Source organism: Aythya ferina (assembly GCF_964211825.1).
Source record: "Aythya ferina genome assembly, chromosome: 3".
NCBI lineage: Eukaryota > Metazoa > Chordata > Aves > Anseriformes > Anatidae > Aythya > Aythya ferina.
In genome coordinates, this window is record NC_140298.1 from 87,589,377 (window position 1) to 87,615,854 (window position 26,478).

Genomic DNA, 26,478 nt, shown 5'->3' on the forward strand with positions numbered 1-26,478 from the left:
ATAGTAAAAGACTGTAACTTTTATTTCTTCTTTAAATGTTATCTTATTTATCGTTGATTTATGAAAGAATAGGTTTTAGAGACACTAGAGGTCACTGTAGCTTCACTGCATGGGGAACAAACACTGTGGTGGACCAAATGACTAGACTTTGACTGATAAATGTTTTGACTGATAAATGCCAACAAACTCTTGTTTTTCTCTTCTGCACTCACAGTTCTGTCTGTTTTGATTGACAATCTTACTATAATTTTCAGGTAACAGAACATCTCTGTCTTCCTGTCCTACTCTCTTATTTCCCTTCCTACATTTCTGGTCAAGTTCTGCCCCACTTCAGCCTCAGACCTGCAGCACTACTGCTTGCCAGTAGTTAACAATCTGTGATTAATTTCTCAGCACTTCATACTGAGCAGACTGGTGGAAGTGGAAATAAGAAGAAATTGAAATTAATCAGAAGTAAACTGAAGGTCTAAGGGTGAGAAAGAATGCTTCGGATGTCAAGTTGAAACAGAAGCTAAAGCTGACAAAAGTTATCACCCATGACAAATAACAGCAATTAAAAGTGCATGTCTGCTTTCAGCAGTTAACTTCTAATGAATACAGATGCTGATTCTTACCAAGATACAGATGACTTTATGGAAATAAAAAAACTAAGTTGGACAAATACAAATGCAACGGATAGTATAATGAGGCCTGAAGTTCAAATGTACAAAACTTCTCCACCAGTCTTATGCTAGGAGCTTGAATCCAAGAAACATAGTGTTATATCTCATACCTTCAATGAGTAATAACAAGAATTCCAAGGATGTAATGTCTTAATGTTCAAATGTCAAACAAAACAAAACAAAACAAAACAAAACTTTTTTTTTTTTTTTTTTTACTTTGCCAAAGCAGTGTTGGATAAAGAGAAACTTTTTTCCCCTCCATTTACTAGCATCAGTTTGTACTTTTTTGTTTTGTTTTGTTTTGTTTTGTTTTTTGTTCCCATAAGTTCCATCCATTTAGGAATTACCATTTTTGGTAAGAGACACAGTTTCAACAGAATTCAACCGAAGCAGATGGTTGATTTCACATGCATTCCTTCACCCTCCAGTATATGATGCAGGCACATCTTCCACAGGCTGTGTCCAAGGGGATTCTTCCCAATAATTATTACACATTTTAACTGTTGATATTGATGAGCATGTTATAGCTTATTTTTCCCCACTAATTATTAGATGGAGAACTCAACTGCCATGGTTGTAAAAATCCTCTTGGACTTGGGGAAATGTCTTTATCTAAATACTCAGATGTTATTCTAGATCTCTACAGAGTGATACATTCCAAAAGTTCAAGTCTCAGGCAGAGAAGGGAAATTGGGCTTTGGCAAATCATGGCGTGCTGCACACTGCAATTATTTGACCATATGTATTTCAAAGAACAGTTATTATCGCCATTAATGTCATTGCAGGCAACAAGCAGCAAGGGGAATTATGAGCACTTAAAAAAAACAATCAGGAAATGTCTTTTGGAGAAGTAAGGAACTTTAAAGCTCTAAGGAGGGGAAAATAAATGAATCATGCACCTGATGTTAGTCGGCATTCTCAAACATCATATGAATAGGCAGGATGCTGAATACCTATGTTTCCGAGGGGTGTACATCCTGAAGAGCTTCTGTTTATTACTACAAAGCTTACTAGGAGTGAGGGGAGATAGAGGACCATGTTACTATGCATTCCACTGCTAGGTGAGGGGTTAGGCTTTCCACCTCTAGTAAGATTCTTCATCACTGGCTATTTCTTTTCAATACAGCACATGCAGAGATAATAATTTACATTAAATCTACTTTTAGAAACAGCTATGAGATAGTAGATGGAGAGAATTCCAGAGTACAATTTACATGCTTCTCTCAGAGCAGGGATGACTTTTTTTCACCCCTAAACACCTATCCTTGCAGCTCTTTCTTATTGTACCAGAGAGAGTTTTCTAAGTAGGGAATTTGTATTCAGGCTCACTACTTACAAAGCTAAAAGAAGGCTAAACTAGACAGGTGAAATTCATTCTTTGCAGACACAATGCATGTCCTACACACAGCCTAAGACTTTGTGCTCTCAGGATGCTGTAAGTTTCACTGGTCTTGACCTCATTCCTTGCATAGGAAGAATTTCAGCCACAATGTATAACTGAATAGAAATAAAAACTAATTGTGTTCAGTGTATTCATAGAAATAGACAATTTAACATATATGGGCTTTCTAAATACCTTGCAGAACTCTAGCATGGATCTAGAGAAATATCTCAATTTTTGACATAGATACACCAGAAAGTTGTCCACACTTGCTTTTCATAAACAATTAACTAGAATGTTTATGCATAATATTTTAAGAAATACGACATATAATGCATTGAACATATTTTTCTTAAAATCAGTATGAAGTTGTAGCATCCTAAGTGTGGTTCTCTTAACCCAGACAGCAACATTTAGTTGCTTAATGAAAGACCGTAAGTCTATGGATGACAAAATGCAAGAATTCGTTTCTGTAAATATAAAATTCATTTTGGTAGGAAAGAAAAAACAGCTTTTACTTAAGGTAATAAGAGTTTTTCTCCACTGTTATTAGAATGGAATAAAGAGTAAAGAGCATATTCAGAAAGCAATCCAGTGCACTACTTGAACAAACACATCTTCATTTAAGAGTGAAACAAGAAGCAGTTCACATAGCATCCCATGCAAGTCACTCAGCATTGCAGTAAGAAAGAAGTTAAATAGTTGAGGAAATCTAAGTACATCACATCACTTCGCATTTACATTTTTACTACAGAAGACAACATACACATATTTTAAGTGATACAAACATACAGTAATATATCAGCATAAGAACAATGAATGGCCACTGACAAAACACACCTTCTAAAAAAGGCACTGAGTGGTCTGTAGGCTTTTACTGTAGACCAGGATCTCAAAAGTTAACAAGTTTATTGTTATACACTAATATGCAGAAGTGCACATAGGAGTTAAGGTTTCTTCAAGGGACAAACATCCTTTATTCAGTGAAAATAAAGTGAAAAAATATGGCTAAATCAATGACAACTTTTAAACCACAACAGTTATCCCTAATAAAGAGGAGGTGATGTAACTTTGACATCTTATTTATTTATTTATTTATTTATTTATTTATTATTTTTATTTTTTGAATCTAGTTTCAAATTATTGTAAGTAAATTCATGTCCTTAAGTGCTCATGGATACCACTGGGAATAAGCTCTCTCTTCTGCACAGATCACTGTTTTGGAGACACATACTCACTGCCAACTTCTGTCTCACCTTTAAAAAAGCTGAAAGCAATTCTAAATGTTGTTGTCGAAGGAGTAGGAAATATGGCTGGCAAGTGCAAAAATTTTGACCAGGTTGTAATAATTTAATGAGATCAATGCATTGCCAGCAAACCTATAGAGGTAGTGCATGTGAAAATTCACAGAACTGACAGTGACTCTTTCTTGCAAAAGCCAGAGTAGGAAAAGTGCTCCCAGGGAGCACTTTTTTTTTTTCAAAGCAAACCCAGTCACCTCAAGATACTGTCATACCAACAGCAGTTATGTGTACTTCAGGAGCAATCTGAAAAATGGGACATAGGCAATTTCTGCAAAGACTTTCCATGTGATTTTTGCATTTTAGGTGCTGAAGTGCTTGGACTCCCCACAGATAATTAAATAATCAAAAAGAGTTTGTGAACCACAGTACAACTCAGGCGTGGATACATTTCAGGGCTTGATGTGTCACTGAAACGTTTTTTGGGCTTTTGATAATCTTCTCCTTGGAAGCAAATCCCACTGTCTTCTGACTGTGCTTTCCTGGAGTGCTGACTGCCCAACACCTGCTGACTCCCATCCCTAACTAGTTTTGGAGGCAGCATAATTTCTTCTGCAGCCACCAAGTCCTTTCCTGGCCCTAGGCATTCAAGCTATAAGTAAAGAAAAAGAGTAGTGTTACCACTTAGTGCCTTTAGACTGTGTATCTCTGGGGCTTTATTTGTCAAATGAAGATAGCCCTGACTCTGCATGCTGCAAGCAGCCAGTCCTCAGACTGCATCCAGGCTGGGTGACAACCAGAAGTGTTCTGCAGCAGAGGGCTGATGCCCTGTTTCATGAAGCCAAATTATGCTACATGCCTGTGCCTTCCATTGCAGATTCTGGAAATGGCATCAGCTTTATTGCAGGAGACAGTGGGCAGGTCCCTCCCCAGGAGCAGGGTCTGTGGGGGCTGCTTCACTCACTACCGCCACAGCTCCGACTGAGCTCTCCCTCCACATTAAAACACTTCAACATGTACTTAGTACTTAGAAAAGTAAAAAATTGCCTATTTTTTCCATACAAGAACTAGGACAAAGAAGCAAATTTCAGCATCATTGCTCTATCGAACCAAGTTAAATACAATTGCAATTTGTAACTATTATCAGCAGTTACAGTTTATTGAACCTATTGAGCAGAGAAGCCTTTAAGAAGCAGAGATTTCAAAGATAAAGGGAATAAAAGAAACTACAAACCTGCTAGAAGCTTCCCCTTGTTCTTTTCTTCAGGTCAGGGAGTGGGAGGGAAAAACATATTTGTTATGCAGATAGTAATCAGATTTCTCAGTTACAGATGATGTTAGACATATGCTAAACGTAAATGGATGTGTGAATTAGTGTACAATACACACATTACATTGCAACCACAAAGACATTCAAGCAAGACTCATAACTACAATGCTTCTGAAAAAAATAAACTTTTCATTTGTTTTAAAACATGCATAACATGCTTAGTACATACCACTGCAGACTGAGTTGGCAAAGCACTTAGGCAAAATGCATTGCTGACACATATATAACAGAAAGCTGTAGGCTCTTATTAGATAAAGTTATCTCTGGTAAATAAAAAGGTTTAATTTTAGGATATCACAGCAATAGGCTCATTTAAAATTACAATTAAATGCACTTTTGAGGGACAGGCATATTTTAGAATATTTTAGGTTGGATACAACTTCATTATTTATGTATTTTTTATATCCATTTGCTTATATCAATGCTGTCTTCAACCTGTTTGTATATGTCAAAAAAATTTACAGGTTTATTAAAATCAATATTCCATGTAACTTTTAATCTAAAAGCTCCTTTTAGTTTGAAGCATTTTGGAATTATGGTTATGGTAATGGATTACTTATGGCTCTGTTCTTGTCAACTCTTTGAAATTCAAAGATCAGCTTTGGGTACCCAGCCAAACCTCTTTTTGGCTGAGCTTTTTGGCACAGAATTACCTTTTTACTGTCATGTGGATGTTCATCACCCAGCTTTGGGAGAAACCACTAATTCTCTTGCACTGTCTGCAATAACAACAGTTAGGATGCTTATCAGAGCTTTCCCATAAGGCTCTTATTTCATTCCTTTTTGATCTTTATTGAGTTTCGTTTACTTCCTGATTTGTGCCCTATCAGTCACCTTACTACCTTCTGGTAAATCTTCAGCTGAACTACTGAAGGGTCTTGGATGACCAGTGCTCTGTGGGTTCTCACCCAAATTATAGAATCATAGAATCATAGAATATCCTGAGTTGGAAGGGACCCTTAAGGATCATCAAGTCCAACTCTCGACACCGCACAGGTCTACCCAAAAGTTCAGACCATGTGCCTAAGTGCACAGTCCAATCTCTTCTTAAATTCAGACAGGCTCGGTGCAGTGACCACTTCCCTGGGGAGCCTGTTCCAGTGTGCAACCACCCTCTCTGTGAAGAACCCCCTCCTGACGTCCAGCCTAAATTTCCCCTGCCTCAGCTTAACCCCGTTCCCGCGGGTCCTGTCACTAGTGTTAATGGAGAAAAGGTCTCCTGCCTCTTGACAACCCCTTACGAGGAAGTTGTAGACTGCGATGAGGTCTCCCCTCAGCCTCCTCTTCTCCAGGCTGAACAGGCCCAGTGACCTCAGCCGTTCCTCGTACGTCTTCCCCTCCAGGCCTTTCACCATCTTCGTAGCCCTCCTCTGGACACTTTCCAACAGCTTCATGTCCTTTTTATACTGTGGTGCCCAGAACTGCACACAGTACTCGAGGTGAGGCCGCACCAGCGCAGAGTAGAGCGGGACAATCACCTCCCTTGACCTACTAGCGATGCCGTTCTTGATGCACCCCAGGATACGATTGGCCCTCCTGGCTGCCAGGGCACACTGCTGGCTCATATTCAACTTGCTGTCTACCACGACCCCCAGATCCCTCTCTTCTAGGCTGCTCTCCAGCGTCTCATCGCCCAGTCTGTACATGCAGCCAGGGTTTCCCCGTCCCAGGTGCAGGACCCGGCACTTGCTCTTATTGACATTGAATATTTTCTGTTTGCCAGGCTGTGATATTAGGAGTTTTTAGTTACCTTCCACTGACTGGGTATATATCTGAGGATATAATTTCCCCTAAGGAGATACTGAATATAACAGAAGTTATGACAAAAAGCAGGAATTTCCCCAGTGCACTCATCTGCAAAATGCCACAAGGCTATGTTCCTTTAGAAATGTATTCTATGGCTATAGTCTTTTATAGAAGCACTGGCTAGTCAAAGAGTGTGAAAATAGTTTTTAACTCAGGAAACAAGCCCTGTATTAATATTTTCTTCATTTGATATAATTTGAAACTGGGCAAGTTGCATTGGTCAAAGGAAAAATTGTATCCATGTGTATATTTGCTCAAATGGTTGCTGCTGTGACCAAAATAGAGGTTTATGCCAAGGACAAATCATTACGGGTTGAGCTTCCCAGTGAGTCTGCTTTTGGTTGTTCATCCTCCTTCCAGAGCAAGAGAAAGGTGCAACTTCCATTGCCCTCCCCACATCCAGGTTCTTGATCAACTAAATTTCACTGAAGTGCAGTCTGTGTTTCTGCCCCATAAAAACAAGGGTTTAAAGGAGAGCAGCCCACCTGTTTGGCCCCCCAGTATTCATTGCAGTGCTGTCAGCATGTGCAGCTGGGACTGAGGGGTGTTCCCTGGTCCCACAGGTCAGGCACAGCCTTTCAGCCCTGATCTTCACATGGAGCAAACTTGTGTTTTACATGGAGTCATGTGAATTTATACCAGCATTTGGTTCAGAATTAAAAGTTTCAAGATTGTAGGGAGACATTTTTGCTTGATCAACATGTAGCATTATCCAATAGGTGTATTCTATAGATCTGTTACAAATTATAATATATCTTTACCAGTGGCACTTAGGATGAATCTGTGTAACTTCAAAATGGGACTATGATTATTAACGAGTATATATGCACAGCTGGTATGAATAGTAGTGAAACACTAACCGTGATATATTATTATTGTTATTATTATTATTATTATTTGGTAAAATGTTTCTAATGCCTGTGCTCAGAGTTACTTCTTAGATGATAAATGAAAGTGATTTGTCCCACTGTGCTAGGATCCTAAATAACATTGGTCTGGTTTGTTAGTTGACATTTTTGGTGAGAGGACTTAAGAAGACAAAACAAGACAAAACAGACAAATAATAATTCTCTATAAGCTTGAACAGACATCAAGAACAGCACCAGCTGCCATATTTGTACCTACTTTGTAGGGCTGCAGGTATGCAAGGCCTTCAAATGAGGCTTCCAGGTAGCAATGGAAACCGATTTCTCATCAGCCGCATAACTACGCCATACACACTACGTGCAGGATATATGATAAAAAAGAAAAACAAGGCAAGAGGGAGCAGGGGATGAAACAAAAAATTGAAAAGCAGATTAGTAACCAATACAAGTCATGGCTTTCTTTTATCATTCATAGCACTGATACATGCCTGAGGGGAGGAAGAATACTTTCATAATATCGCCAGGTGGCTGTCAGGTTTGTTCGGCTGGTGTCGGTAGAATAAAACCGCCAAGAAGCCTGGTATGGGGAAACAATAGAAAAGCACAAAGGAACCAAGAACATGAAGTGACAATGCCACCGCACTGATTACGGAGAGTGGATTTTGCTCAGATTGGGATTTCTACATTAGGGTGAGTAAGTAATTACTAGTAAAAACCTACCAAAGTTTTTATGAATCATAACATGGTATGGTAAGAGTTACTAGCTTTGTGGAAATACCAGAAAATATTCAGCACATAAAGGTGCTCAAAAAAAAAAAAGCATAGTAGTGATTTATTTGTGACAATTCCATAGGGGAAACCCACACAAACTTGCATTCTGAGGTAAAGAAAATGTCATAGTACATTTTGTAAATGATAATGAAAACCAGACTGAAAACATTTAGAAGAGAAGTGAAATATTCTCTGTCGTTTGAAACATTGTTAAAAGTTTAAAACTATGAAATGATTCATTTCAAAGGTGAGTGACCACAGCATAGCATTGAAAATGCATTCACCATTTAGATTTATAACTGCATGTGGATAGTAGGACAGATCCTTAGTTCTACAAACTGGTACAGCTTCCCTGATGTCAGCATAACTATATTAATTTGTACTAGCCGAGTATCTGTGCTTCCTGTATATTGTCAACCATTAAATGTCTTGTACAGCGTCTAATACAGCGTACAAGGTATTCTTGTACAGCGTCTAATACCCTGTTTTCCTGCACATCTCCCACAATTGCATCTAGAATTCATCTACAGAGTAAGAGGCTATCACTTACTTTGTAAATTGTTCCACTGCTCAATCGTTCTTTGTCAAAAATCTCTGCATTATTTTCAATTTGAAGCTCTTTGGTTTTGGCTTGAAGCCAGATAAATTTGTTATGTTTCTGTCTGCTACATTAAATAGTCCTGTAGTTTCCAACACTTCCTCTCTGGATTTATATATTCAAATAATATTCACACTGTTTGCTTCTTATAAGCTAAACAAATTGAGAAAAGCATGTTCATATTATACATTTCAGTTTCTGTTGTGATAGTTGAGCTATCTTTCAGCCAGGTATAGCCCTTAGCTATAGTGTAGCTATAGATACACACAGTGTATCTATTGCAACATAGAAGTTAGCATGGACTATTTCTGTACAGTCACTTATCAGAAAGTAGACATTATTATGACAAACTAAAGAACTGATTTCCATGGTTCATTGTCAATATCCATAATAGACAATTAAAAAAACGGGGCACTGTTACAGTAGATAATATACAGTTGAGATACACCCTACATTTCTAAACATGAACTTTTCTCCAGAAAACTGCTCTTTTTTTTTTTTTTTCTCTTCTTCCCATTTTTTTTTTTTTTTAATTTTGTTTTCTCCAATTGTGCAGCCTCCTTTACAAACTGTGGTTGTTGAGATGATATGTAGCATGTTTGTACCAGCTGCATTATGTATGGGGTAATATCAGCCATATCTACTTAATACATTTCTTGTTCTGTATGTAAGGACTGTAATTAACCTTGGAGGAGTAACATACTGGTAACCTGTATGAAGCTCTTGACCCTTCTCCTGTACTCTTTCTCCTCTGTGTTTCTTACCCTTGGTCACATGCTTTCCAGAGTCTCTAATATTAGGATGGAGTCCTGTATAAATACCTTGAATTCATTGTTTCTAGATCAACAGTTTTGTGTTGAATATATAGTCATTTTGTTGGAATCATTCCAGCCTATAAAGTCATCCTGATCATACTCAGGTTCATTCCTATGTGCCTGCCCTCATCTTTACTATTCTGCCATATACTGGCAAATTTCTATATTGACAATATCTCCATCAGCAATTTTATATTAATTTCCAAATAACTGAAAATACTGAATGTGAAAATGGACATGAAAATGCTGAACTAACATTCACTTTTGGGATCCCACAACAGATGTCTTTCTTTCACAGCAGTTTTGCCCATCAAGAGTCACTTTCTGAGATCAGTCAGATGGCTACTCTTAATTTATTTAGCATACTGTCTTACAATTATTTTGGTTGGACTGTCTTACAACAATAAGAAGAGCTACATCCAAAGCCTAAGGCTATTATATCTGTCCTCTGTCAAACGAACTTTAATTTCATGATAGAAGTAGATTAGAATATATGTTTTAGAAAATATCCCAGACACTCATTCTACATGTACAGTACAATAGTTTCAAAAAGAGCAGATTTATATTTATTAATTATTCTAATAAATATTGAGTGTCAAATACTTAATATTTAGTAAGCATTGAACGCAAATAATGGAAAGCATTTATGAACTTTAAGAGTGCTTCAAAAACATCCTGGCATCTAATCTGAACTTGACATGGAACTCTAGTGTATTCAGCTGAGAAGCTTCTTTATTTGGATTTATTATTTCAGAATGAAAACAAACAACAAACAAAGAGCATATGCAGTAGACATAAAACACTTGTATTCACAAGAAAATAAACTAGGATGTTAGAAGATTATTTCACTTTTTTTTTTTCCCTATTTTTTTTTCCCAATGCATCAAATAGAATAAAGCTTGTTGCAAACACATTCTTTATACAATTTTCTCATTTTTAAGTAAGTTAAGCAAAAAAAATAAAAAAATGCTGCTTAACAGATATTATGCTGCATTTGCTTAAAAAATACTCCAAATAATTGACTGTCACCATGATGTCGACACAGGAGCTGAAACCACTTAAAAAAAAAAATCAGACATTTCAGACATTTTGGAATTGCTTGTGCCTACTTTTCTAGCTTTTGAATTGACTAATATTGAAATCAGTTCTCTGGATAGGGCACTTCATTTTCACCAAGTATGTCACTCACCGGAGCACTCTTATCCCTGTAATAGTGAAAACTAGCTTAATATAGATAAGAGTACTGTTCTGTCAGTTGTGTTCTCCAGGGATCAATTCTAATTCATCAACTACAGGATTGACTCAGTTTCTTCATCAGGGATGGAAGAGCTCATAAACTGCACATGGAAATTCTTTATGCACAATTATGGAAGCACACTGCAATCACTGAAGAAACATATTTCATGAAATCAATAATTCTGTTAAACATTATTTCCACAAATTAAAATATTACAACTTGCTCCAGTATGTACTTTAAATCCTCTACTATTATCTTTTCACTGATTTCATATTTACCTGAATTAGACTGGCAGCTGGATTCCTTCTTTTCTCAAAGTGTTTCTGGCGATGCTGTTCCTGCACTTTTAATGCAAATCCTGAACCAAGGATGCCCTGAAATACAAGAAACCATTTTTTAGTAGGTAGTTTTTGTTGTTGTTTGTTTGTTTTTCTACAAAAATACACAATCAAATACAAAGGTTCGATCTAAAGTAAATGTATGCGTACTTTGTGTACTTCAGATAACACATTTATGATGGTATATGGCTGTACAAAGTTTAACAACAGTGCCCATTCATAGTGAGACAGGAGACTCCTTAAGAGGAGTGGTGCTATCAGTGACCTCTGTGATGCTATCAGTGACCTCTTATCCCAACCATCACTAGGGTTTGTGCTACACTATGTTCCTGCAAATCTAAAGGCCACACAAACACATTCAAATATATATATACAGTCAGGCAGGAACATTCAAAGGAACTTAAGCCAAGAATGATGAAATGACCAGCTGCCAGATATGCCAGATATATATGGACTATAAAATCTGTATCTGCAGTGCTTAAGTGCTTATTATAGCTTTTGATTTTAGAGATGTTAGAAAAAAATACCTTGTTTAACTGATTAAGACCATTTCCTCTCACTTTTTCCTATTTAAATAATCCTCACTGCTTATTCTATAGGAATGCAAAAAAAAAAAAAAAAAAAAGCCAGTGAAATGTCTCCCCTTTTGTCTTTTTTACTCTTGAATAAGTAAGATAAATTTGACTCCTGCTAAATAGATGCAAAGACTGAGAATGTTTCCCTCTTTGGCTTGGAAGGAGTGCAACATTTCTGCTGGACATACATGCCTGTGTTATAAGAAAGAACATTTCCACTTGACTCTCAGTCAGGATAAAACAACATTAGAATTGCACAAAAGGTTCAGACATATCTCTTGTTTTACAGACAGATTCAGCACAAAAGTGTTTGTGAGGAAAATCAGTTTCTGTATATAGAATATGACATGAGGAATAGAAGTTGTGGCATCTCAGATATGTAAAGTTATTCATCTTTTCCATTTCTTTACATTCCTGCTAAGACTAACTTTCTTGCTAGTGGTGACTAGGTAACAAGGAGAATTAATTACAGTAGCTGCCATTAAATGTCAAAGATTCACAAACAGGTAATGTAATATAATTATAATTATAACGCATTATAATGTCAGAGGTATTGAAATACTCCCCCTGCTTAAAGTAAGAAACAAATGTAGTACACTAGATGATTCAATACATTTGGCAAATGCTGACTTTTAACCTTGATTTATCTACATGGTTAAAAACAACTGTATTATTATAACATATATATTTTATAATTATATTATAAATTATTAAAGTATTAAAATATTTATTTTCCATAGGTATTGCACTGGATGGAATACAAAAAAATACAAATATCACTTCTAATTCCATGCTTATTTCACACTGTTTTGAAAAAGGAAGGAAATTCAGTCTTTCACAGTTGTAGATTATACTCACAAAAATGAGAATTATCCTACTTTTTTTTTCAATACAAACTAATCCAGAAAAACATATTGGTTGATTTTTTTTTTTTTAAACTTCTGAAAGAAAAGTGCTAATGTATGAGTCACAATTCATAACAAAAGAAAGAAATTTCAGTCTTACAGAGTAGTATGTTAACTAATTTAGGGTTATTTGCTTGTTTTGTCCTTGCTCAAAAAAATCCCCCAAACTCAAGTAATGACAGCAACACCAAACCTTTTGTTTGGGTGCTACCAGTTCACCAATGTTGTCACAGAGCAAAAGGTCTTAAACAGTTGTTCTTCATGTATAAAGCTTCCTTCAGCTTTTTGTATTGTAACAGCACTAGGAGCTACTGAAGTTTCTATTACAGGTTTTTTTAAGCATACTCACAGCAGGTAGTGCAAAGAAGGAAATGCCAAGTAGAGCAAATCCTGCAGAAAGCAGCCTTCCAAGCCAAGTAAGAGGGGTTTTGTCTCCATAGCCAATGGTTGTCAATGTGATCTGAAAAAAAAAAAAAAAAAAAGAACAAGGTTTACTGGAGGTCCCTGAGAGGTTAGTTTCAGATTATATACATTGCATGGAACAGCATTTCCACTAAATAATTCAAGACACATGAAATATATATAGTTGTTTCTAAAAGGCAAACATAAATAATATGAATTCATTTTTCTATGAAGACTCAATACTGTCTATGCATAAATAACTGAGATAAATAATAAACATGAGAAAAATGCCTCAATAAGCAATAAATAAATAATAGATTCAAAGGTCTGTGATCTCACAGTTGAAGCAAATGATGGGAAATGATGTGAGTTGGGCTGAAAAAATGATGCTTTTCAGTAGATGTAGAGATGTTTCACCCATTTTCAGCAAGGCTGTGTGTCTTTGCCCAACCACATGAATATAAATTACAGAGGTACCATATTGGAGAAATACAGCAGGACTAAAAGGAGGTTGAAGTTCATAGACAAGATGAAGTCAATGGAAATACAAGCAGTTGCGTTCTCTACAAGCCTGTCAGTACAATTCGAGCTAGGTCATATGAAACACAAAAAATGATAATCAAAATCTGGAAGGAGCTGTAAGAAATTCCTGGTCCTTTCCCTTTCCTTCTCCCAGGCTCAGATATACGTACATGACTCCTGACATGACATTACACCATACAAAGACACTACACAGTACCCGGTTGTGGCAAGGTCCAACAGGTCCTCAGGCTGTTGGACAATGTCAGCTCAGATCTGTGTGGGAAGAGGTCAAGGAGAAAGAGGAAGGCATCTGTAATTCTTTCATGTGGACAGTGTGTTCAGAGGCACAATTCCAAATGCAGATGACACCAGAGCAGGTGACAGCAGAGTTCAGTGCATGTGAGAGGGGTCTTACAGAATCAGTGGATGGTCAAAGTTGGAAGGGACCTCTGGAGATCATCTAGTCCAACCCCTCTGCCAAGCAGGATCACCTAGATCACATTGTGCATGATGGCATCCAGGTGGGTTTTGAATATCTCCAGAGAAGGAGACTCCACAAACTCTCCAGCAACCTGTCCCAGGGCTCTGTCACCCTCACAGTAAAGAAGTGTCCCCTCATGTTCAGCTGGAACTTCCTGTGTTTCAGTCTCCACGTGCAACGCATTGACTGCAGGTCACGTAGATATGCAGCGCGTATTCCAAGGGCTGCTGGGATACTGGCATGTGGTTGTGGCCTACAGAGCATGTCTCTAAGTCAAAACAAAGCAAAGGATTATGGCTTCATGTCTGTGTGTGGCTGGGGATCTTCCCCAGCCCAAGGGAATGTCCTCCAGCCTGCTCCTGGCCCGGGAGGTGTGCCAGTCCCAGGCCCTGGGCCCAGATCAGCTGGGGATAGTCACGTCTCTGTGCTTCCCTTTTGGGGAGCACGGACCCAGCCCGCTGCTCGATGTGGGTGCCAGGAACAAGCCGGCTGAGCGGAGGGTTTCCAAAGGCCGGGTGAAAGGCTGTGAGGCGCGTGATCAGGCAGCGGCACACGATGTTAAAGGACAAAGATAGACAACAGTAGGCTGAGTGCCAAGGACTCCAGGGTCTGTTATTAGCTGAGAACATGTGCACAGAGAATTATTTTACATCGTGTACCAAATGTGGGCAAGTTCAGGCTTAGCAAATATTCTGGCAGGAATGAATTCTTCAGGAAAATGCCTTCTAGAGACAATATTTTGCTTCCAGCTTCCTCAAAGTTCATTCCTATGAAAGACGGCCAAAGCAATTCTATTTAATGCAGGGGTCACCACAGGACAAAAGAAGGAAAGTCTTTTGGAAGTAATTAGATTTAAACTATTTAAGGCTCTGTAGATAGTAAACAGTGCCTTTAATTGCTCCCATTGTTGGGAACAAACTGCGGGTGTAATTTACCCTAAGAAAGCCATAGTGACTAAAAGAGAGTGAGCTGAATTAAGGCCACAGCTGAAATTTCAAGTGGTTATCAGGTCTCAAGTTTAGTAATGCTAGCTCGGAGGCAGGTGCAACTCTCCACCACCTTGGGTGCTTATCAGGTCTCGCTCTCCTTCCTTGCACCTCTTCACATCCCTGCCCTCATCCCCTTTCCCCAGCCTTTGCCAGACTCTTGAGAGAGCCAATGAAACCCAAGAAAGTGGAGAGAACTACCCAAAATTTTGTGTGGTTCACTTCTGCTGTTTTGGTGAGTTGAGTCAGCTCACGGAAATGTCTGAAAAGCACCACGGTCTGCACAAGGCAGTCAAAGGAAAAGCATTGCTGAGACTGAGTGATTAGAAGGAGGGGAGATGGGAATGCTCCCTTTGCTTCTGGCAGAGGTGAACTGATGCACCCACACTCTTGGACCAGCAGAGGGGCTTGGTTTGGTTTGGTTTGGTTTAGTGAACAAGATATTCTGAGCTTTTCACATTAGAGGGCAAATGCAGAACAGTTTGAAGCTATTAAGACCCAGAGAGTAATGAAGCACTTGAACAAATGAATCCCTTGAACAAAAGTTCTTCAAAATTCATTTCTAGGCCAATCATTGTGAAGCAATTTGAAGCTCTGGAATGAGCCCAGTTATTTGGCTTCTATCCAGCTCCCTATCTCTGCTAGATGCTGGAAAGTACAAAGATATCTCCTGCCTGGGCTGACAAGAAGGAAACAACTGTCATCTGCATATTAATGATATTGCCACTAACATCTTCTGAAGGAGTCAAAGATAAACTTGAACCTTTGGGATTTGGTATCTGAGAGCAATCCAAAACCAGGAGCAGTCATACAGACTACATCTTTGGAATTTCTCCAAAGAAAATAATAGAACCATATTAAAGGCCTTTCTCTCATTCTTTTAGGTCCTGAAGAATGGATATCAGTCAATGCTTGAGAGTATCAGTGTCTTGTTGATCACTTTGAGCTGTTTTATCTCAGGATGTTCTTTAAATGGGCATATAGATGTCAGCACCATGCCCTATCAGGGACCTTTTGGGGATTAAATCTTGCAAGGACAATACCACCTAAGTAGCTGTATCTTTAACACAACACAAAGACAAGAGCAACTAGGTAACAGTATCAGAAATACAAAATCTGTGTATGGATGTAGCAAACTTGAGGAAGTAATTAGGGTCAGGTTGTTTATTTAGGAAGAGGCTGGGGCAGAGAAAGGAATGTGGTAAAAAAAGGATTAAGAAACAGTAAAAGAGATAGGAAGGTTTGCAAATCTTGTCTTACTGGAGATACCGGCCTAACAGCCCCATGTCTGTTCACCCCAGCCTAAATGAGGACAACAAACCAAAACTTCTAGAGTTTCTTTCTTTGGATAGAATTCATTTCACCTAACTTGAAACATAAAATATCTGGGTGTTCAGTATAATCTGGTCACACAAACTTGCACAATGGAAAGAAAGATTCTTTCAGCAGGTAACTCATCATATCCTAAAATGCAGGACTGAACAGATCAGATAAGGAAGGCACTGCCACCTAGCTAGATTCAAAAATCATTATGGTAGAACTTGTGTTACATCTCATTGCTAGAGCTAATAAATAAGCTAATAATAAGTGAGACAATATAATCATAGAATCATAGAATATCCTGAGTTGGAAAGGACCCATGAGGATCAAGTCCAACTCCTGGTACTGCACAGGTCTATCCAAAAGTTTAGACCATGTGACTAAGTGCACAGTCCAATCACTTTTTAAATTCAGACAGGCTTGGTGCAGTGACTACTTCACTGGGGAGCCTGTTCCAGTGTGCAACCCTATAATAATAAGGTTATGTAACATCAGTGCCTTCAGTCAGATGAGATAGAGCCCAGAGGCTCCCCCTCTATCCTAATATTTCTGACATAATTTTATGTTCTGGTAGCAGAACTTACCTTTTGAATATTTACCTGACATCATTTAACTGAAAAAATGTGGTTTGCTCAGACTATCATCACATTAAATGGGAAAAATGCCATCAATATTAACTCATTTGAGCTAGTAATTGCAAAAATGTTATTCATCCTAACTTGTTTTGTTCACCTACAGGTCACTCTGGAGTCCCAGAGCTGTTCTGTATCCTACCATTACTGTTGTATACTGCTAAAAAAAATGATATATTAAGAGAAACACTGTTAAATGCATAGGAGAATTAAGAGTCTTAATTTGCAGGTAAAACTACTTAACATACAAACTCGATGCCACTACAGGCACACTCATTTCTAGTTAACACTAACAGTTCTCAGAAAATCATGCATGGTTTGATTGTGAAAAACTTAAGTTTTTGTATGGACTTTTTGTTCCCATATAGTTTTGTTATTTTATTCTGTTAAATAAATTTACCATCTCTAGCAAAGCAAATTCTGAACTTGAACTTTTCATACAACACACACTTTAAGCTGTGTTGAGCAGCACTGTGGGGACTCCAACCATAAGAATATTCATAATAGAAACATTAGCACGATGCTTAAACTGCAGGTTGCACAGTACAATGTGCAACTGCAAATACAGTGCAGTATTCAGATGTAAATTAGTATGCCATATCCTGCCTTTTGTCTCAGTGTAAAACTATGGGCTTCAGAAATGGAATTAGTGAAATGACCATAGCAGGGTACACACTTGAATTATCTGAATTAATGAATGGGTTAATTGCCACATGCTGGTTCTGGTCCTGTAGTGCAGGGCATAAGTGCCTCTAAAAGCTTGAGATTTAAGAAGACTATTTGTGCTTGACTTCAATGCAGTCCTTTCTTTCTTTTACCTCTGCCATCACAGAATTCGGACTAGGATTTGGTAGATACACCATGGTTTAAGTGAGAACAACTTTTGCAAATAAACAAATCGATGAGACTGAGCATTGATTTCCCCTAGAATGCCACACAATCTGACCTTTTCAAAATCTGCATGTGGGTTACTCTGGCAGTAAAAACAACCATGACTAAGAAGCACGTTATGCGTTTCCCACATACTGTTTTACATATTATACAAAAAATACTATTATTAAAATGCAAAGATAACAGGTAAGAGGGAACTCTGATTTTCAGTAACTTTGTTCACTTAAGCACTTTAAAAAATTAAATATATTCATGTCACACTGGAAGAAAAGGTATAGAAATATACAGTATAGATTGTTTTCAGATTTTTTATTATAATTTGTTGTTTTTCCTGCTGATGTTGAGAAAAGATTCCTATTTTCTCAGTTGCACTACTTATCTGACCTATGAATCATGCACTCTCACTTCATAGTACAAAATATACAAAATATTTTAACCACCACTTTATACAATGATTATTTCTTAGTAGGGTTTTTCCTTAAAAAATAGCAGTCAGCAGGTAGTAGAGAAGCAAATTCTAAAATAAAAATCATAGTCCTGCTGAGAGACCTGCTCTGGAAGAAGGATCTGCGTCTGACATGAGCCTCGCTCAGATGTCAGAGTTGAAGTTTGGGTTTGCTCAGACTTTGCAGTTCCTTGTGCAACGTCTCCCCTCACTAGTGCCTACTGGCAGGTGGGTACAATCCTGTGCTTAGCCCCAAATCCCTGCCTACCCAGTGCTAAGTCACACATGGCTTTGCAGAGATGTAGAGGGTGGTTCCTGGGGAATCAAGCAGCTGAAGATGCACACTTTCCCAGACCCATGTGCCACCACATCCAACCTACATGACCTCAGGAGGGCGTCTTGCAGTACCATGTCCCCACTTCCACCCAACAAAAAGGGAATGGTGTTTGCAGACTACCAGAGCCTGGGTACCCATCAGCAAGGCCACCAACATCCCAAGCCAGATGCTTCACAATGATGCCAACACAGACAGGTCAGACTGCCGTGAGCCAAATCTGCACCTCACCTTCTGAAGAAAAGTGCCTCTCCTCCTGCACGGACTGAATTATTTCAGTTACAGATAGACAAACCACAAAACAACCCATGGCAGTGTGACTGAGGGCAAATCCTGCTGTGATGGCTTTAGCCAAGATGAATCTTCTGTGCATTCCCATTGCAGGATAGAAGCATGTATTTTATTAGAGATCTGCCTTGATGCTCTAAAGTAACACATTTCAGGAAAAAATATTTTGTCCTTTTGTAGATGTGTAAGTAAAAGCTGTTTGGTGTGGATTTTCCAGACTCCCCAGTTTTGTGCAATAGCACAAAAATACAGTCTTTAGGGAAGACATGTAATAAATCATTATCCCTGAGATGAACAAATTTCAAATGTACAAGCTAATTATACTAATGGGAAATGACCTTGACCTTTGCCCAAAATGTAAAGGAAACTTATTAAAAGTATCTCTCAAAGACTTAAAGTATTTTGAAAAAGGTTTTTGCACAGCTCTGAGTCTGAGAATCCAGGCCTGTCGACAGAGGGTCTGAGGTGACAAAGCTTCATTTCTGCATCCTTCTGATGAGGAAAGGTGGCAGAGGCTGGTTCAGCTCTCACACTTCTCCCAGGAAAACTAATGAGTGTTCTTGGTTATGTCAGCATTAATGATCTCACAGGCTCATTTCACTGTCCAGACACTGCCAGAACTCACAGTGTTTGTTATACTGGACCAAAAAAATAAAAAAAAAAAAGAAAAAGAAAAAACACCTTTTTTTTACTGCCTGACAATAGCTCTGCAATAGGCTTTGTTGGGACAGATTTCCTAAGCTGCTTAAGTAACTCCCACACAGTACAGGGGTCTAGCTCATTACAAGGCATTTTTTAGGAAAAAAAAAAAAAAAGCTATACATTATGCCATAAAAAAGTAAATCAAATGCTTAGACCTAGGTCCCCATTGTTCATTTAAAGACTTGTTTGTTTATACATGTAAGCATTCGTATAATCCTCCTTCTTTCAGAAAAGCAGTCAGGCATGTACTTGGATCCCACAGATTTCAACAAAGTAAAAGCAGTTGATTTGGTAGGTAAGCAAGAGCTTAAAGGTTCAACTAAATAAGGGTTTTTACACCTGTAAAAATGATTGGAGTATACTGTTGAACCAGAATGGAATATTTGTTCTTTTTGTGCTTAAGGTGTGGGGAAGGAGAAACAGCTTTGCTCTAAAGGGCACTGATGAAATATGTCCTTTGACCGCAAAGCTGATGTAAGAATTTTGTTTTCATTTTCTTTCCTGACACTTCTTGCACCGAAGCCTGTTGCTCTCTAATTTGGATCAAAGCAGCTCCTTGTGGGATAATATTAGAAAATGTGTTACTGAAAAATCTGGGTTAAAAAATAAAATGCTTTCTTCTCTGGAAGGTTCATTGATCTGTTTTGCAGCGGAAACTCATAAACAGCTGTTCTGCAAGATGGGATAAAATGAACTATGGATGTGCAAATGAAAAGCTGGAGTATGTAGCCTCTGAGACTGACTTTCTGCCAGTGAAAATGATTCACTGAACAGCACGCTAAGTTAAAATCAACAGTAGATGGAATCTAAAGCACTCTAAACCAGTGTTAAGCAGTATGTATAATTTTTGTATACTTACTGTGCCCCACCACAGAGCATCCGCATATGTGGAGAACTGATTATTTGCATCTTTTTCCACCAGATAAACCAGGAAAGATGAAAAGATGAGTACTAAAAATCCTATGTACCAGGCTGTGATTAATTCCTAGATAAAAGAAAGCAGAGATCAATATCCATTTGAAAGACTGAACAGAATGGCATTTTAAGGAAGACATAATGAAAACATCTATATATGTTTTTGGCATTTGAGTAGTTAAAAGTCAAGTGCTTTCCTACTGATGCAAATTTTCTTAGAAAACAGACCAAATCTACTCTCAATAATTTGATATGCCAGGGTCTTTACTGATGTATATAGAATTACAGTGGCATGTCAAGTTCAAAGTTTTCAACATATTGCACAACATTTTAGTATTTAACATAGCCTCACACGTCTGTGCAAGTGCCCATTACAATTGGTATTGCTTCATGAAATCCTAGATATAGTGGTCAAAACTGGTAAATATTTTTTTCCTTGGATTCTTGTGGAATCCAGTGAAGACATCAGATTCAGTGCCTAGGATTACGTACCTTGCTGTGTGCATAAACTACTGAACCTAATAATTTCCAAGTGCCTCCTCTTCGGTCCATGCGCACCATACGAAGGATCTGTAGGAAACGAAGACTTCTCAGTGCTGATGTTGCAAAAATGTTACCCTGAGTTTTTGCAGAAACAACTGCTATTGAAGCGATGAGAACAATGATGTCTGAAAGAAATATATTATAGAAAAAATTAATGTCCACGTACCAATCAATAGCACATTTATGTACATGAGCTGACTGCGGGGACTAACGTGAGACTTGTGGTGGGTTAGATTCGAAGCACAGAGAAACCTGTTTGAGGTAGGAGTGTGAGGCGAAGACTTGTGTCAAAATATGTCCTGAGAGATCTGCAGGGTAAAAACCGAGAGGAGCAATTTTGAAAACTTATGAATAAGAGCAGCAGAGTTGAAGGATCATCATGTTGGAACTTTGAAACCTGGTGTAGAAACCTGTACACATCAGTAGATGGATGTGAACTTTTTCCCTTTATACTTATTCTCATAGCAACTTTCCTGTGAAAAGACAGAAAAAGACAGAAAAAGACAGAAAAAAAAAAAAAAAGAGCTGCTTCAGTGGAACCAGACTTACAAACACATATATTAGTTTCCTATGAGTACAAACACTGTGTGATTCAGGCATGTAGTTTCTGGACATAACTCCCCTGATGTACCATTTCCCGGAAAGGAAAAAATATAGTGCTGGGCACTCAGAAGCATTCTTTCAGTTGGCAGTCTGGAAGGACTTTTTTTTTTTTTTTTTTTTTTTTTTCAGCTCAGCAAGTGTTAGGATTTATTTCTTCAGGTCACAAATTCAAACTGTGAGAGCGGGTTTGTTCTGCATGAACTAATCAGCCAACTGCCCTTTGAGCCAGAACAGCATTTAAAGGAAGATGAGAAGATACACGGTGATGGCACATGGATACTGTGAGAAGGCATAATGTTCTTTTGTGATGACTGGGGCAGACATACTGGTGGGCAGAGAGTGGAAAAGGGCAGTCCAAACTCTGTTACTTCGTCACCTCATCATTAATTTCCTGACCTTTAAAAACTGAAAGAGCCTTTGTAAGATATACCTAGTTTAAATCTTAGGATTTTGTGCTGTTTGTATGCTTATATGCAAAGATAACATAAAGCCATATCCACAGGTAAGAATTTCATGTTGACATGAATTTTGCTTCTTTTGTATTGGGTATCTTGTGTTAAGCATAGCTCCTAGAGATCAAGAATATCCCAGTAAGTGAAAGGAACCCCTCAGGAGAGCAGCAATACAGACTGGCTTCGCCTACAAGCAGGAGACTCTCCTCAGCCTGTTCCAGGATGGTAGGAAATGGTCTTGGTTCATTCTGTGCAGCAAACAGTAAGTAGTAGAGGTCCAAGTATCCTTTCCTGCAAACATCCTGAGTTTCTCTGAACTCACCTATGGATAGCTTTGCCATCTTATTACACTACTAAGGGTACAGAAATCCTGTTGTTAAAGGAATGTCCAGTTAAATTGCAGAAATCCTTGCCACAAGTTGCTAAAAGTTTACATGGGTTCAAAATCAACTGGACAATCTCATGGGAGAAAACTTAATCCAGATCTAATAAATATCAAGATCAAAGTCTCCGAGTAGAAGGCCTCTGGAGGCTGAGAAACTATTATCACTATATGCTTGCCCTTGTGATCTTCCCTAACTGTTCATTATTAGCTACTGTCCTAGTGTCATTGCTGGACACAGTTTTACTAGGCTTGGTTGACCTTTTGCCTGTCTTATGCTCTGAGAGTTTACAATGCATTTGGCTTCTACACAGATGGATCATATTTGGCTACTATATAGTCGACTGCTGTAAAACTGAATTTGCTTCCAGCTGTAAATCCAATGGGTTTAGAGATCAGGAAGAGCCACAGATAGATAATATCTCCTAGGGTATCCCTGCACAGTGCAAGTTTCAAGAGCACAGTAACCAGATACAGCAGGTCTGGGTAAGAATTCAGTAGCAGGATAACTGACTGGGAAAAGTTAAAGATACCAACAATTCTAACAGAGATCATAAAAAATGGTGGGGTAGGGTTTGGCTCCACATTTAAATTTAGATGTCTGCTTATACACCAGGTGTCTAAATTCCCCATGAAGAAAAAGGTAATCATGTCAACTGAGAGTGGTGCAGCTAACCCACAGGGAGGCTCCTGATGGCTGCTCAGCTGACTCATGCTCCGGGACCAGCACAAAAAAAGGATTGATTCTGCTGCCTGAATTTATTTGTCCAATGCCATCTGAGATGCCCAAAAATATCTGAGATATCTACTAGGTCTGGTAGATATGTCCTCAGACCTGGGAGGCCTATGCCCTTCAGGAGAAGTAGCTGGAGAACAGGGAATGTCAAGTAGCAGAGGACACCTCTATTTACCCTTCTGAACTAAGCCCTAGGTCTTGACCAACTGTGCTGGAGGTATAGATATGCTGCACATACCTACCCACCTACAAGTAAACTTCTATATTTAAGTGTGTTTATCTGGATCTGAGGCTCATGGAGGGTATGCTAGAAAGCCATGAGCACCATGGACTGTGTTGAAGAAAGATTATCTCTGGTTACTCAAACTATGACACTTAGCTTGCCTTGTTTCCTGCTACTCTGAGCAGAGCAGCAATATAACAGCCCATTTTTAATTAGTGGTAGCATCAGCTAGCAGCAAATCAAATTTCATCAGAAAAACTTTAAAAAAAATGAAGTCACCCAAATATTAGGAATTATGCATTTGGTCTGGTCTCAATTTGGTCTCAATTAAAGTGCTTACTGAGGTTTTCGGTTTCCCTCAACCACTCTCAACATGATATTGTTTTTACAAAAGCAGGTGATTTGCCTCTTCCTTTACTCCTTCCCATTCCAGGAACTCTGATAGCTTTTGTTATAACAAGAAGTTTTTTGGAGGTCCACCAGTGCCAAAAATTCAAGTTAAATCAGTCCACCCAGTGCTGTACTACATCTGCTGTGCATTGCTGGGAACCCTCTGCCCTTCTTCCCCACTGAGGGTCTCTGGTCCCCTCTGACCATGTGCAATAAAGAAGCCAATAACAGCATAGCTCTCTTTTCCTTCTCTTTAGTATTGGTCCAAGGGAGTTACCTACTCATGTATACCTTTCCCAATGGAGGGTAGGGATGAAAAGAGGCAAAGGGAGAAGGGAGTGAAGAAGGGGCGTAAGCAGAAAATGCATTGGCATAAGCTTAAAAACAGTGGAAGGAGGGAAGAGAACCTTCCCAGTCTGCTGGAGTTTTTTTCACACCTTTCTCTCCCATCTTCTTCACCTCCCCACAAACTCCTCCCCACAAAACCACTCATCTGGCTGGGAATAGGGAAAAATAGTGTCTCCATTTCTGAAAACAGCCCTCCCTGGCTGTGTTTCCCTCAGTGGCAGGAAAGGCAGGCAGGCAGATCATTTCAGCATTAGTTTAACTTGCCAGGAACAGGTGTAAGATAAATGAAAATGAACCTCTCTCAGAATGAAATCAGAGTCCAAATAAGAAGTCGCAACATTTTAAAGTCTCTTCTGAACATGTTAAACTGGCATGGCTTTCTTATCTAAATGTACTTGTAATGGAAAAAATAAATGATAAATATTTTATGATTCTGTCCTCACCACATTTTTATTCAACATACCTCAGGTGCCATTTGTCCTGGTTTAAGTAAGAGAGCAAAATATTCTTCTGAACTTCATTTCATATTCGACTTGAATTTGAATTTAGGTAAAAACTCCATGGTATTTCTGTATTTTAAGAAGACTTAAAAAAAAAAATCTATCAATATTTTCCTCTTGTCTTTTAGAGACAAAACTGTAAAATCAGGAAGAAAAGAAAACAAACAAACAAACAAACAAAATGAAAAACCACAGATGGCCAAAAAGTGGATTGTGGGTAAAATCCTAATTTTATGGAAATAAATAGCTGCATTTCAAGTAACTGAACTGGGACTAAAGTGCCATTCTGTATCTTGTTGCAAAGCACCAGGAAAGTTTGAAAAGTGAGTGAGTAATGGGCAGTGTAGTTCCAGATGTCTCTGTCATGACTTATTAGAAGACAGAAGTTTCTGAAGGACATTTATTTCTTTGATTTTTTTCAAGCTAATATGTTGTGGTCTTCCAAAATGTTAAGCATCTCCTCAGCCACAAGGCTGATCTTATTCGATCTTTAGAAGTATCTCTCACATTACTTTCTTTGCAGATAGCATCCTCACTCATTAACTCCAGCCTGAGATTCTGGATCTTGGCAGCTCTTGCAATGCTTCTTTTGAACACTTCATTTCAAATTAGATTTCAAACAATGTATTCTTCCATTTCAGACTTTTCATCTAGTATCACTCAAAAAATAAAAAAAGATATTACATGAAAGCTTTGTTAAAAGTTACTCGGCAAAAGTTCCTTTATCTGACAGCCACTGTGTCAGATTGGGAGGGGTGGGGGGTGAGGGACAGAAAACCAAAAAAACTATGAGCCCAGAATGCATGTGTGCAATACATTTTACTTCTATATTGTCATTAAAATCTCATTAAAATAGTGACATGTAAGTAAAGACAAGTGATTGAAGCCCAGTAAGGCAACAACCTGAAACTTGGCAATAGCTCATAATGGATGTACCAGTCTGAGCTCTCCACTTCAGGGGAATAAAGGGAGGTTGATGTTAGGCCACCTTACCCTGCTCAAGCATGGTGAGAAACTCATGGTCTTTTGGGTTACTTATGGAAACATGGCTAGCATTTCTAAACTGTAATCACCTCCAATGGCAACAGCATGACCAAGAGATTTATAATGATAAAAAGTGAGGCCTTACAAATAATCATAATGGATTGTTTTATTTGTAATTTAGTTCCAAAGCAATGTCCCTACTAAGGGCTTTTTGGATGCTGTGAGATTTTAGAGCATCATGGTAATGGACCCAGATAAAGAACTTGATTGGAACAGATAAAACGGTGAACACAGAAGTTATACTTAGTTATAGCCAAACATCCCAAAACCTTGACATGCTATCAGGACAACCTCTGTAAAATTCAGGATAATACCAGGAATTAATGACCATCTCTTACTTGCTCAAAGCTCATGTACATAATCAACCAATAAACAAGCCTGCAGTCTCTCCTTATCATTCATACCCTTCAAAGTCTAACATATAACAAAAAGTTAGTAACAGCTTTTTCCATATTTAATGCAGGCAAATGTATTTATATAATTTAAGGCCTGTATTTAATGTTGATGGGTTGGAATGTCCTTTCCTTCTAAATAAAAATGCCACTTTGAGCCAATATAGATTAAATTAGTCTTGTGATATTTTTTCTCTGTTTTTATCTAAATGGTAAATGAGCAGTATTTAATAATTGTAGGATCATCACTATGTCACCAAAATAGTGTTTGCTATAAATTCACAGAAAATTCCCTGAGTTTGCACTTATTAAGGATATGCAGAAAACTGCATTTGTTGTCATTTACTATATCTGATTCAGTTGCAAAACAGTACAGAGATGCACTGAGCTAGGACAAGAGTAGGACACGTCTGCCCCCAAAA

General features: G+C 38.3%; 1 protein-coding gene across 1 annotated transcript in view; it reads right to left on the reverse strand.

Moving 5' to 3' along the window:
* The window catches only part of KCNQ5 (potassium voltage-gated channel subfamily Q member 5), a 290,627-nt gene that overhangs the window by 26,519 nt on the left and 237,630 nt on the right, over positions 1-26,478 (reverse strand). Inside the window, exons 4-9 of the mRNA XM_084514930.1 lie at positions 20,936-21,111; positions 20,388-20,513; positions 12,875-12,985; positions 10,986-11,081; positions 7,546-7,640; positions 4,519-4,545 (exon numbers count right to left, since the gene is read on the reverse strand). Coding sequence (XP_084371056.1) covers positions 4,519-4,545; positions 7,546-7,640; positions 10,986-11,081; positions 12,875-12,985; positions 20,388-20,513; positions 20,936-21,111 — 631 coding nt within the window. The remainder of the gene's footprint in view (positions 1-4,518; positions 4,546-7,545; positions 7,641-10,985; positions 11,082-12,874; positions 12,986-20,387; positions 20,514-20,935; positions 21,112-26,478) is intronic.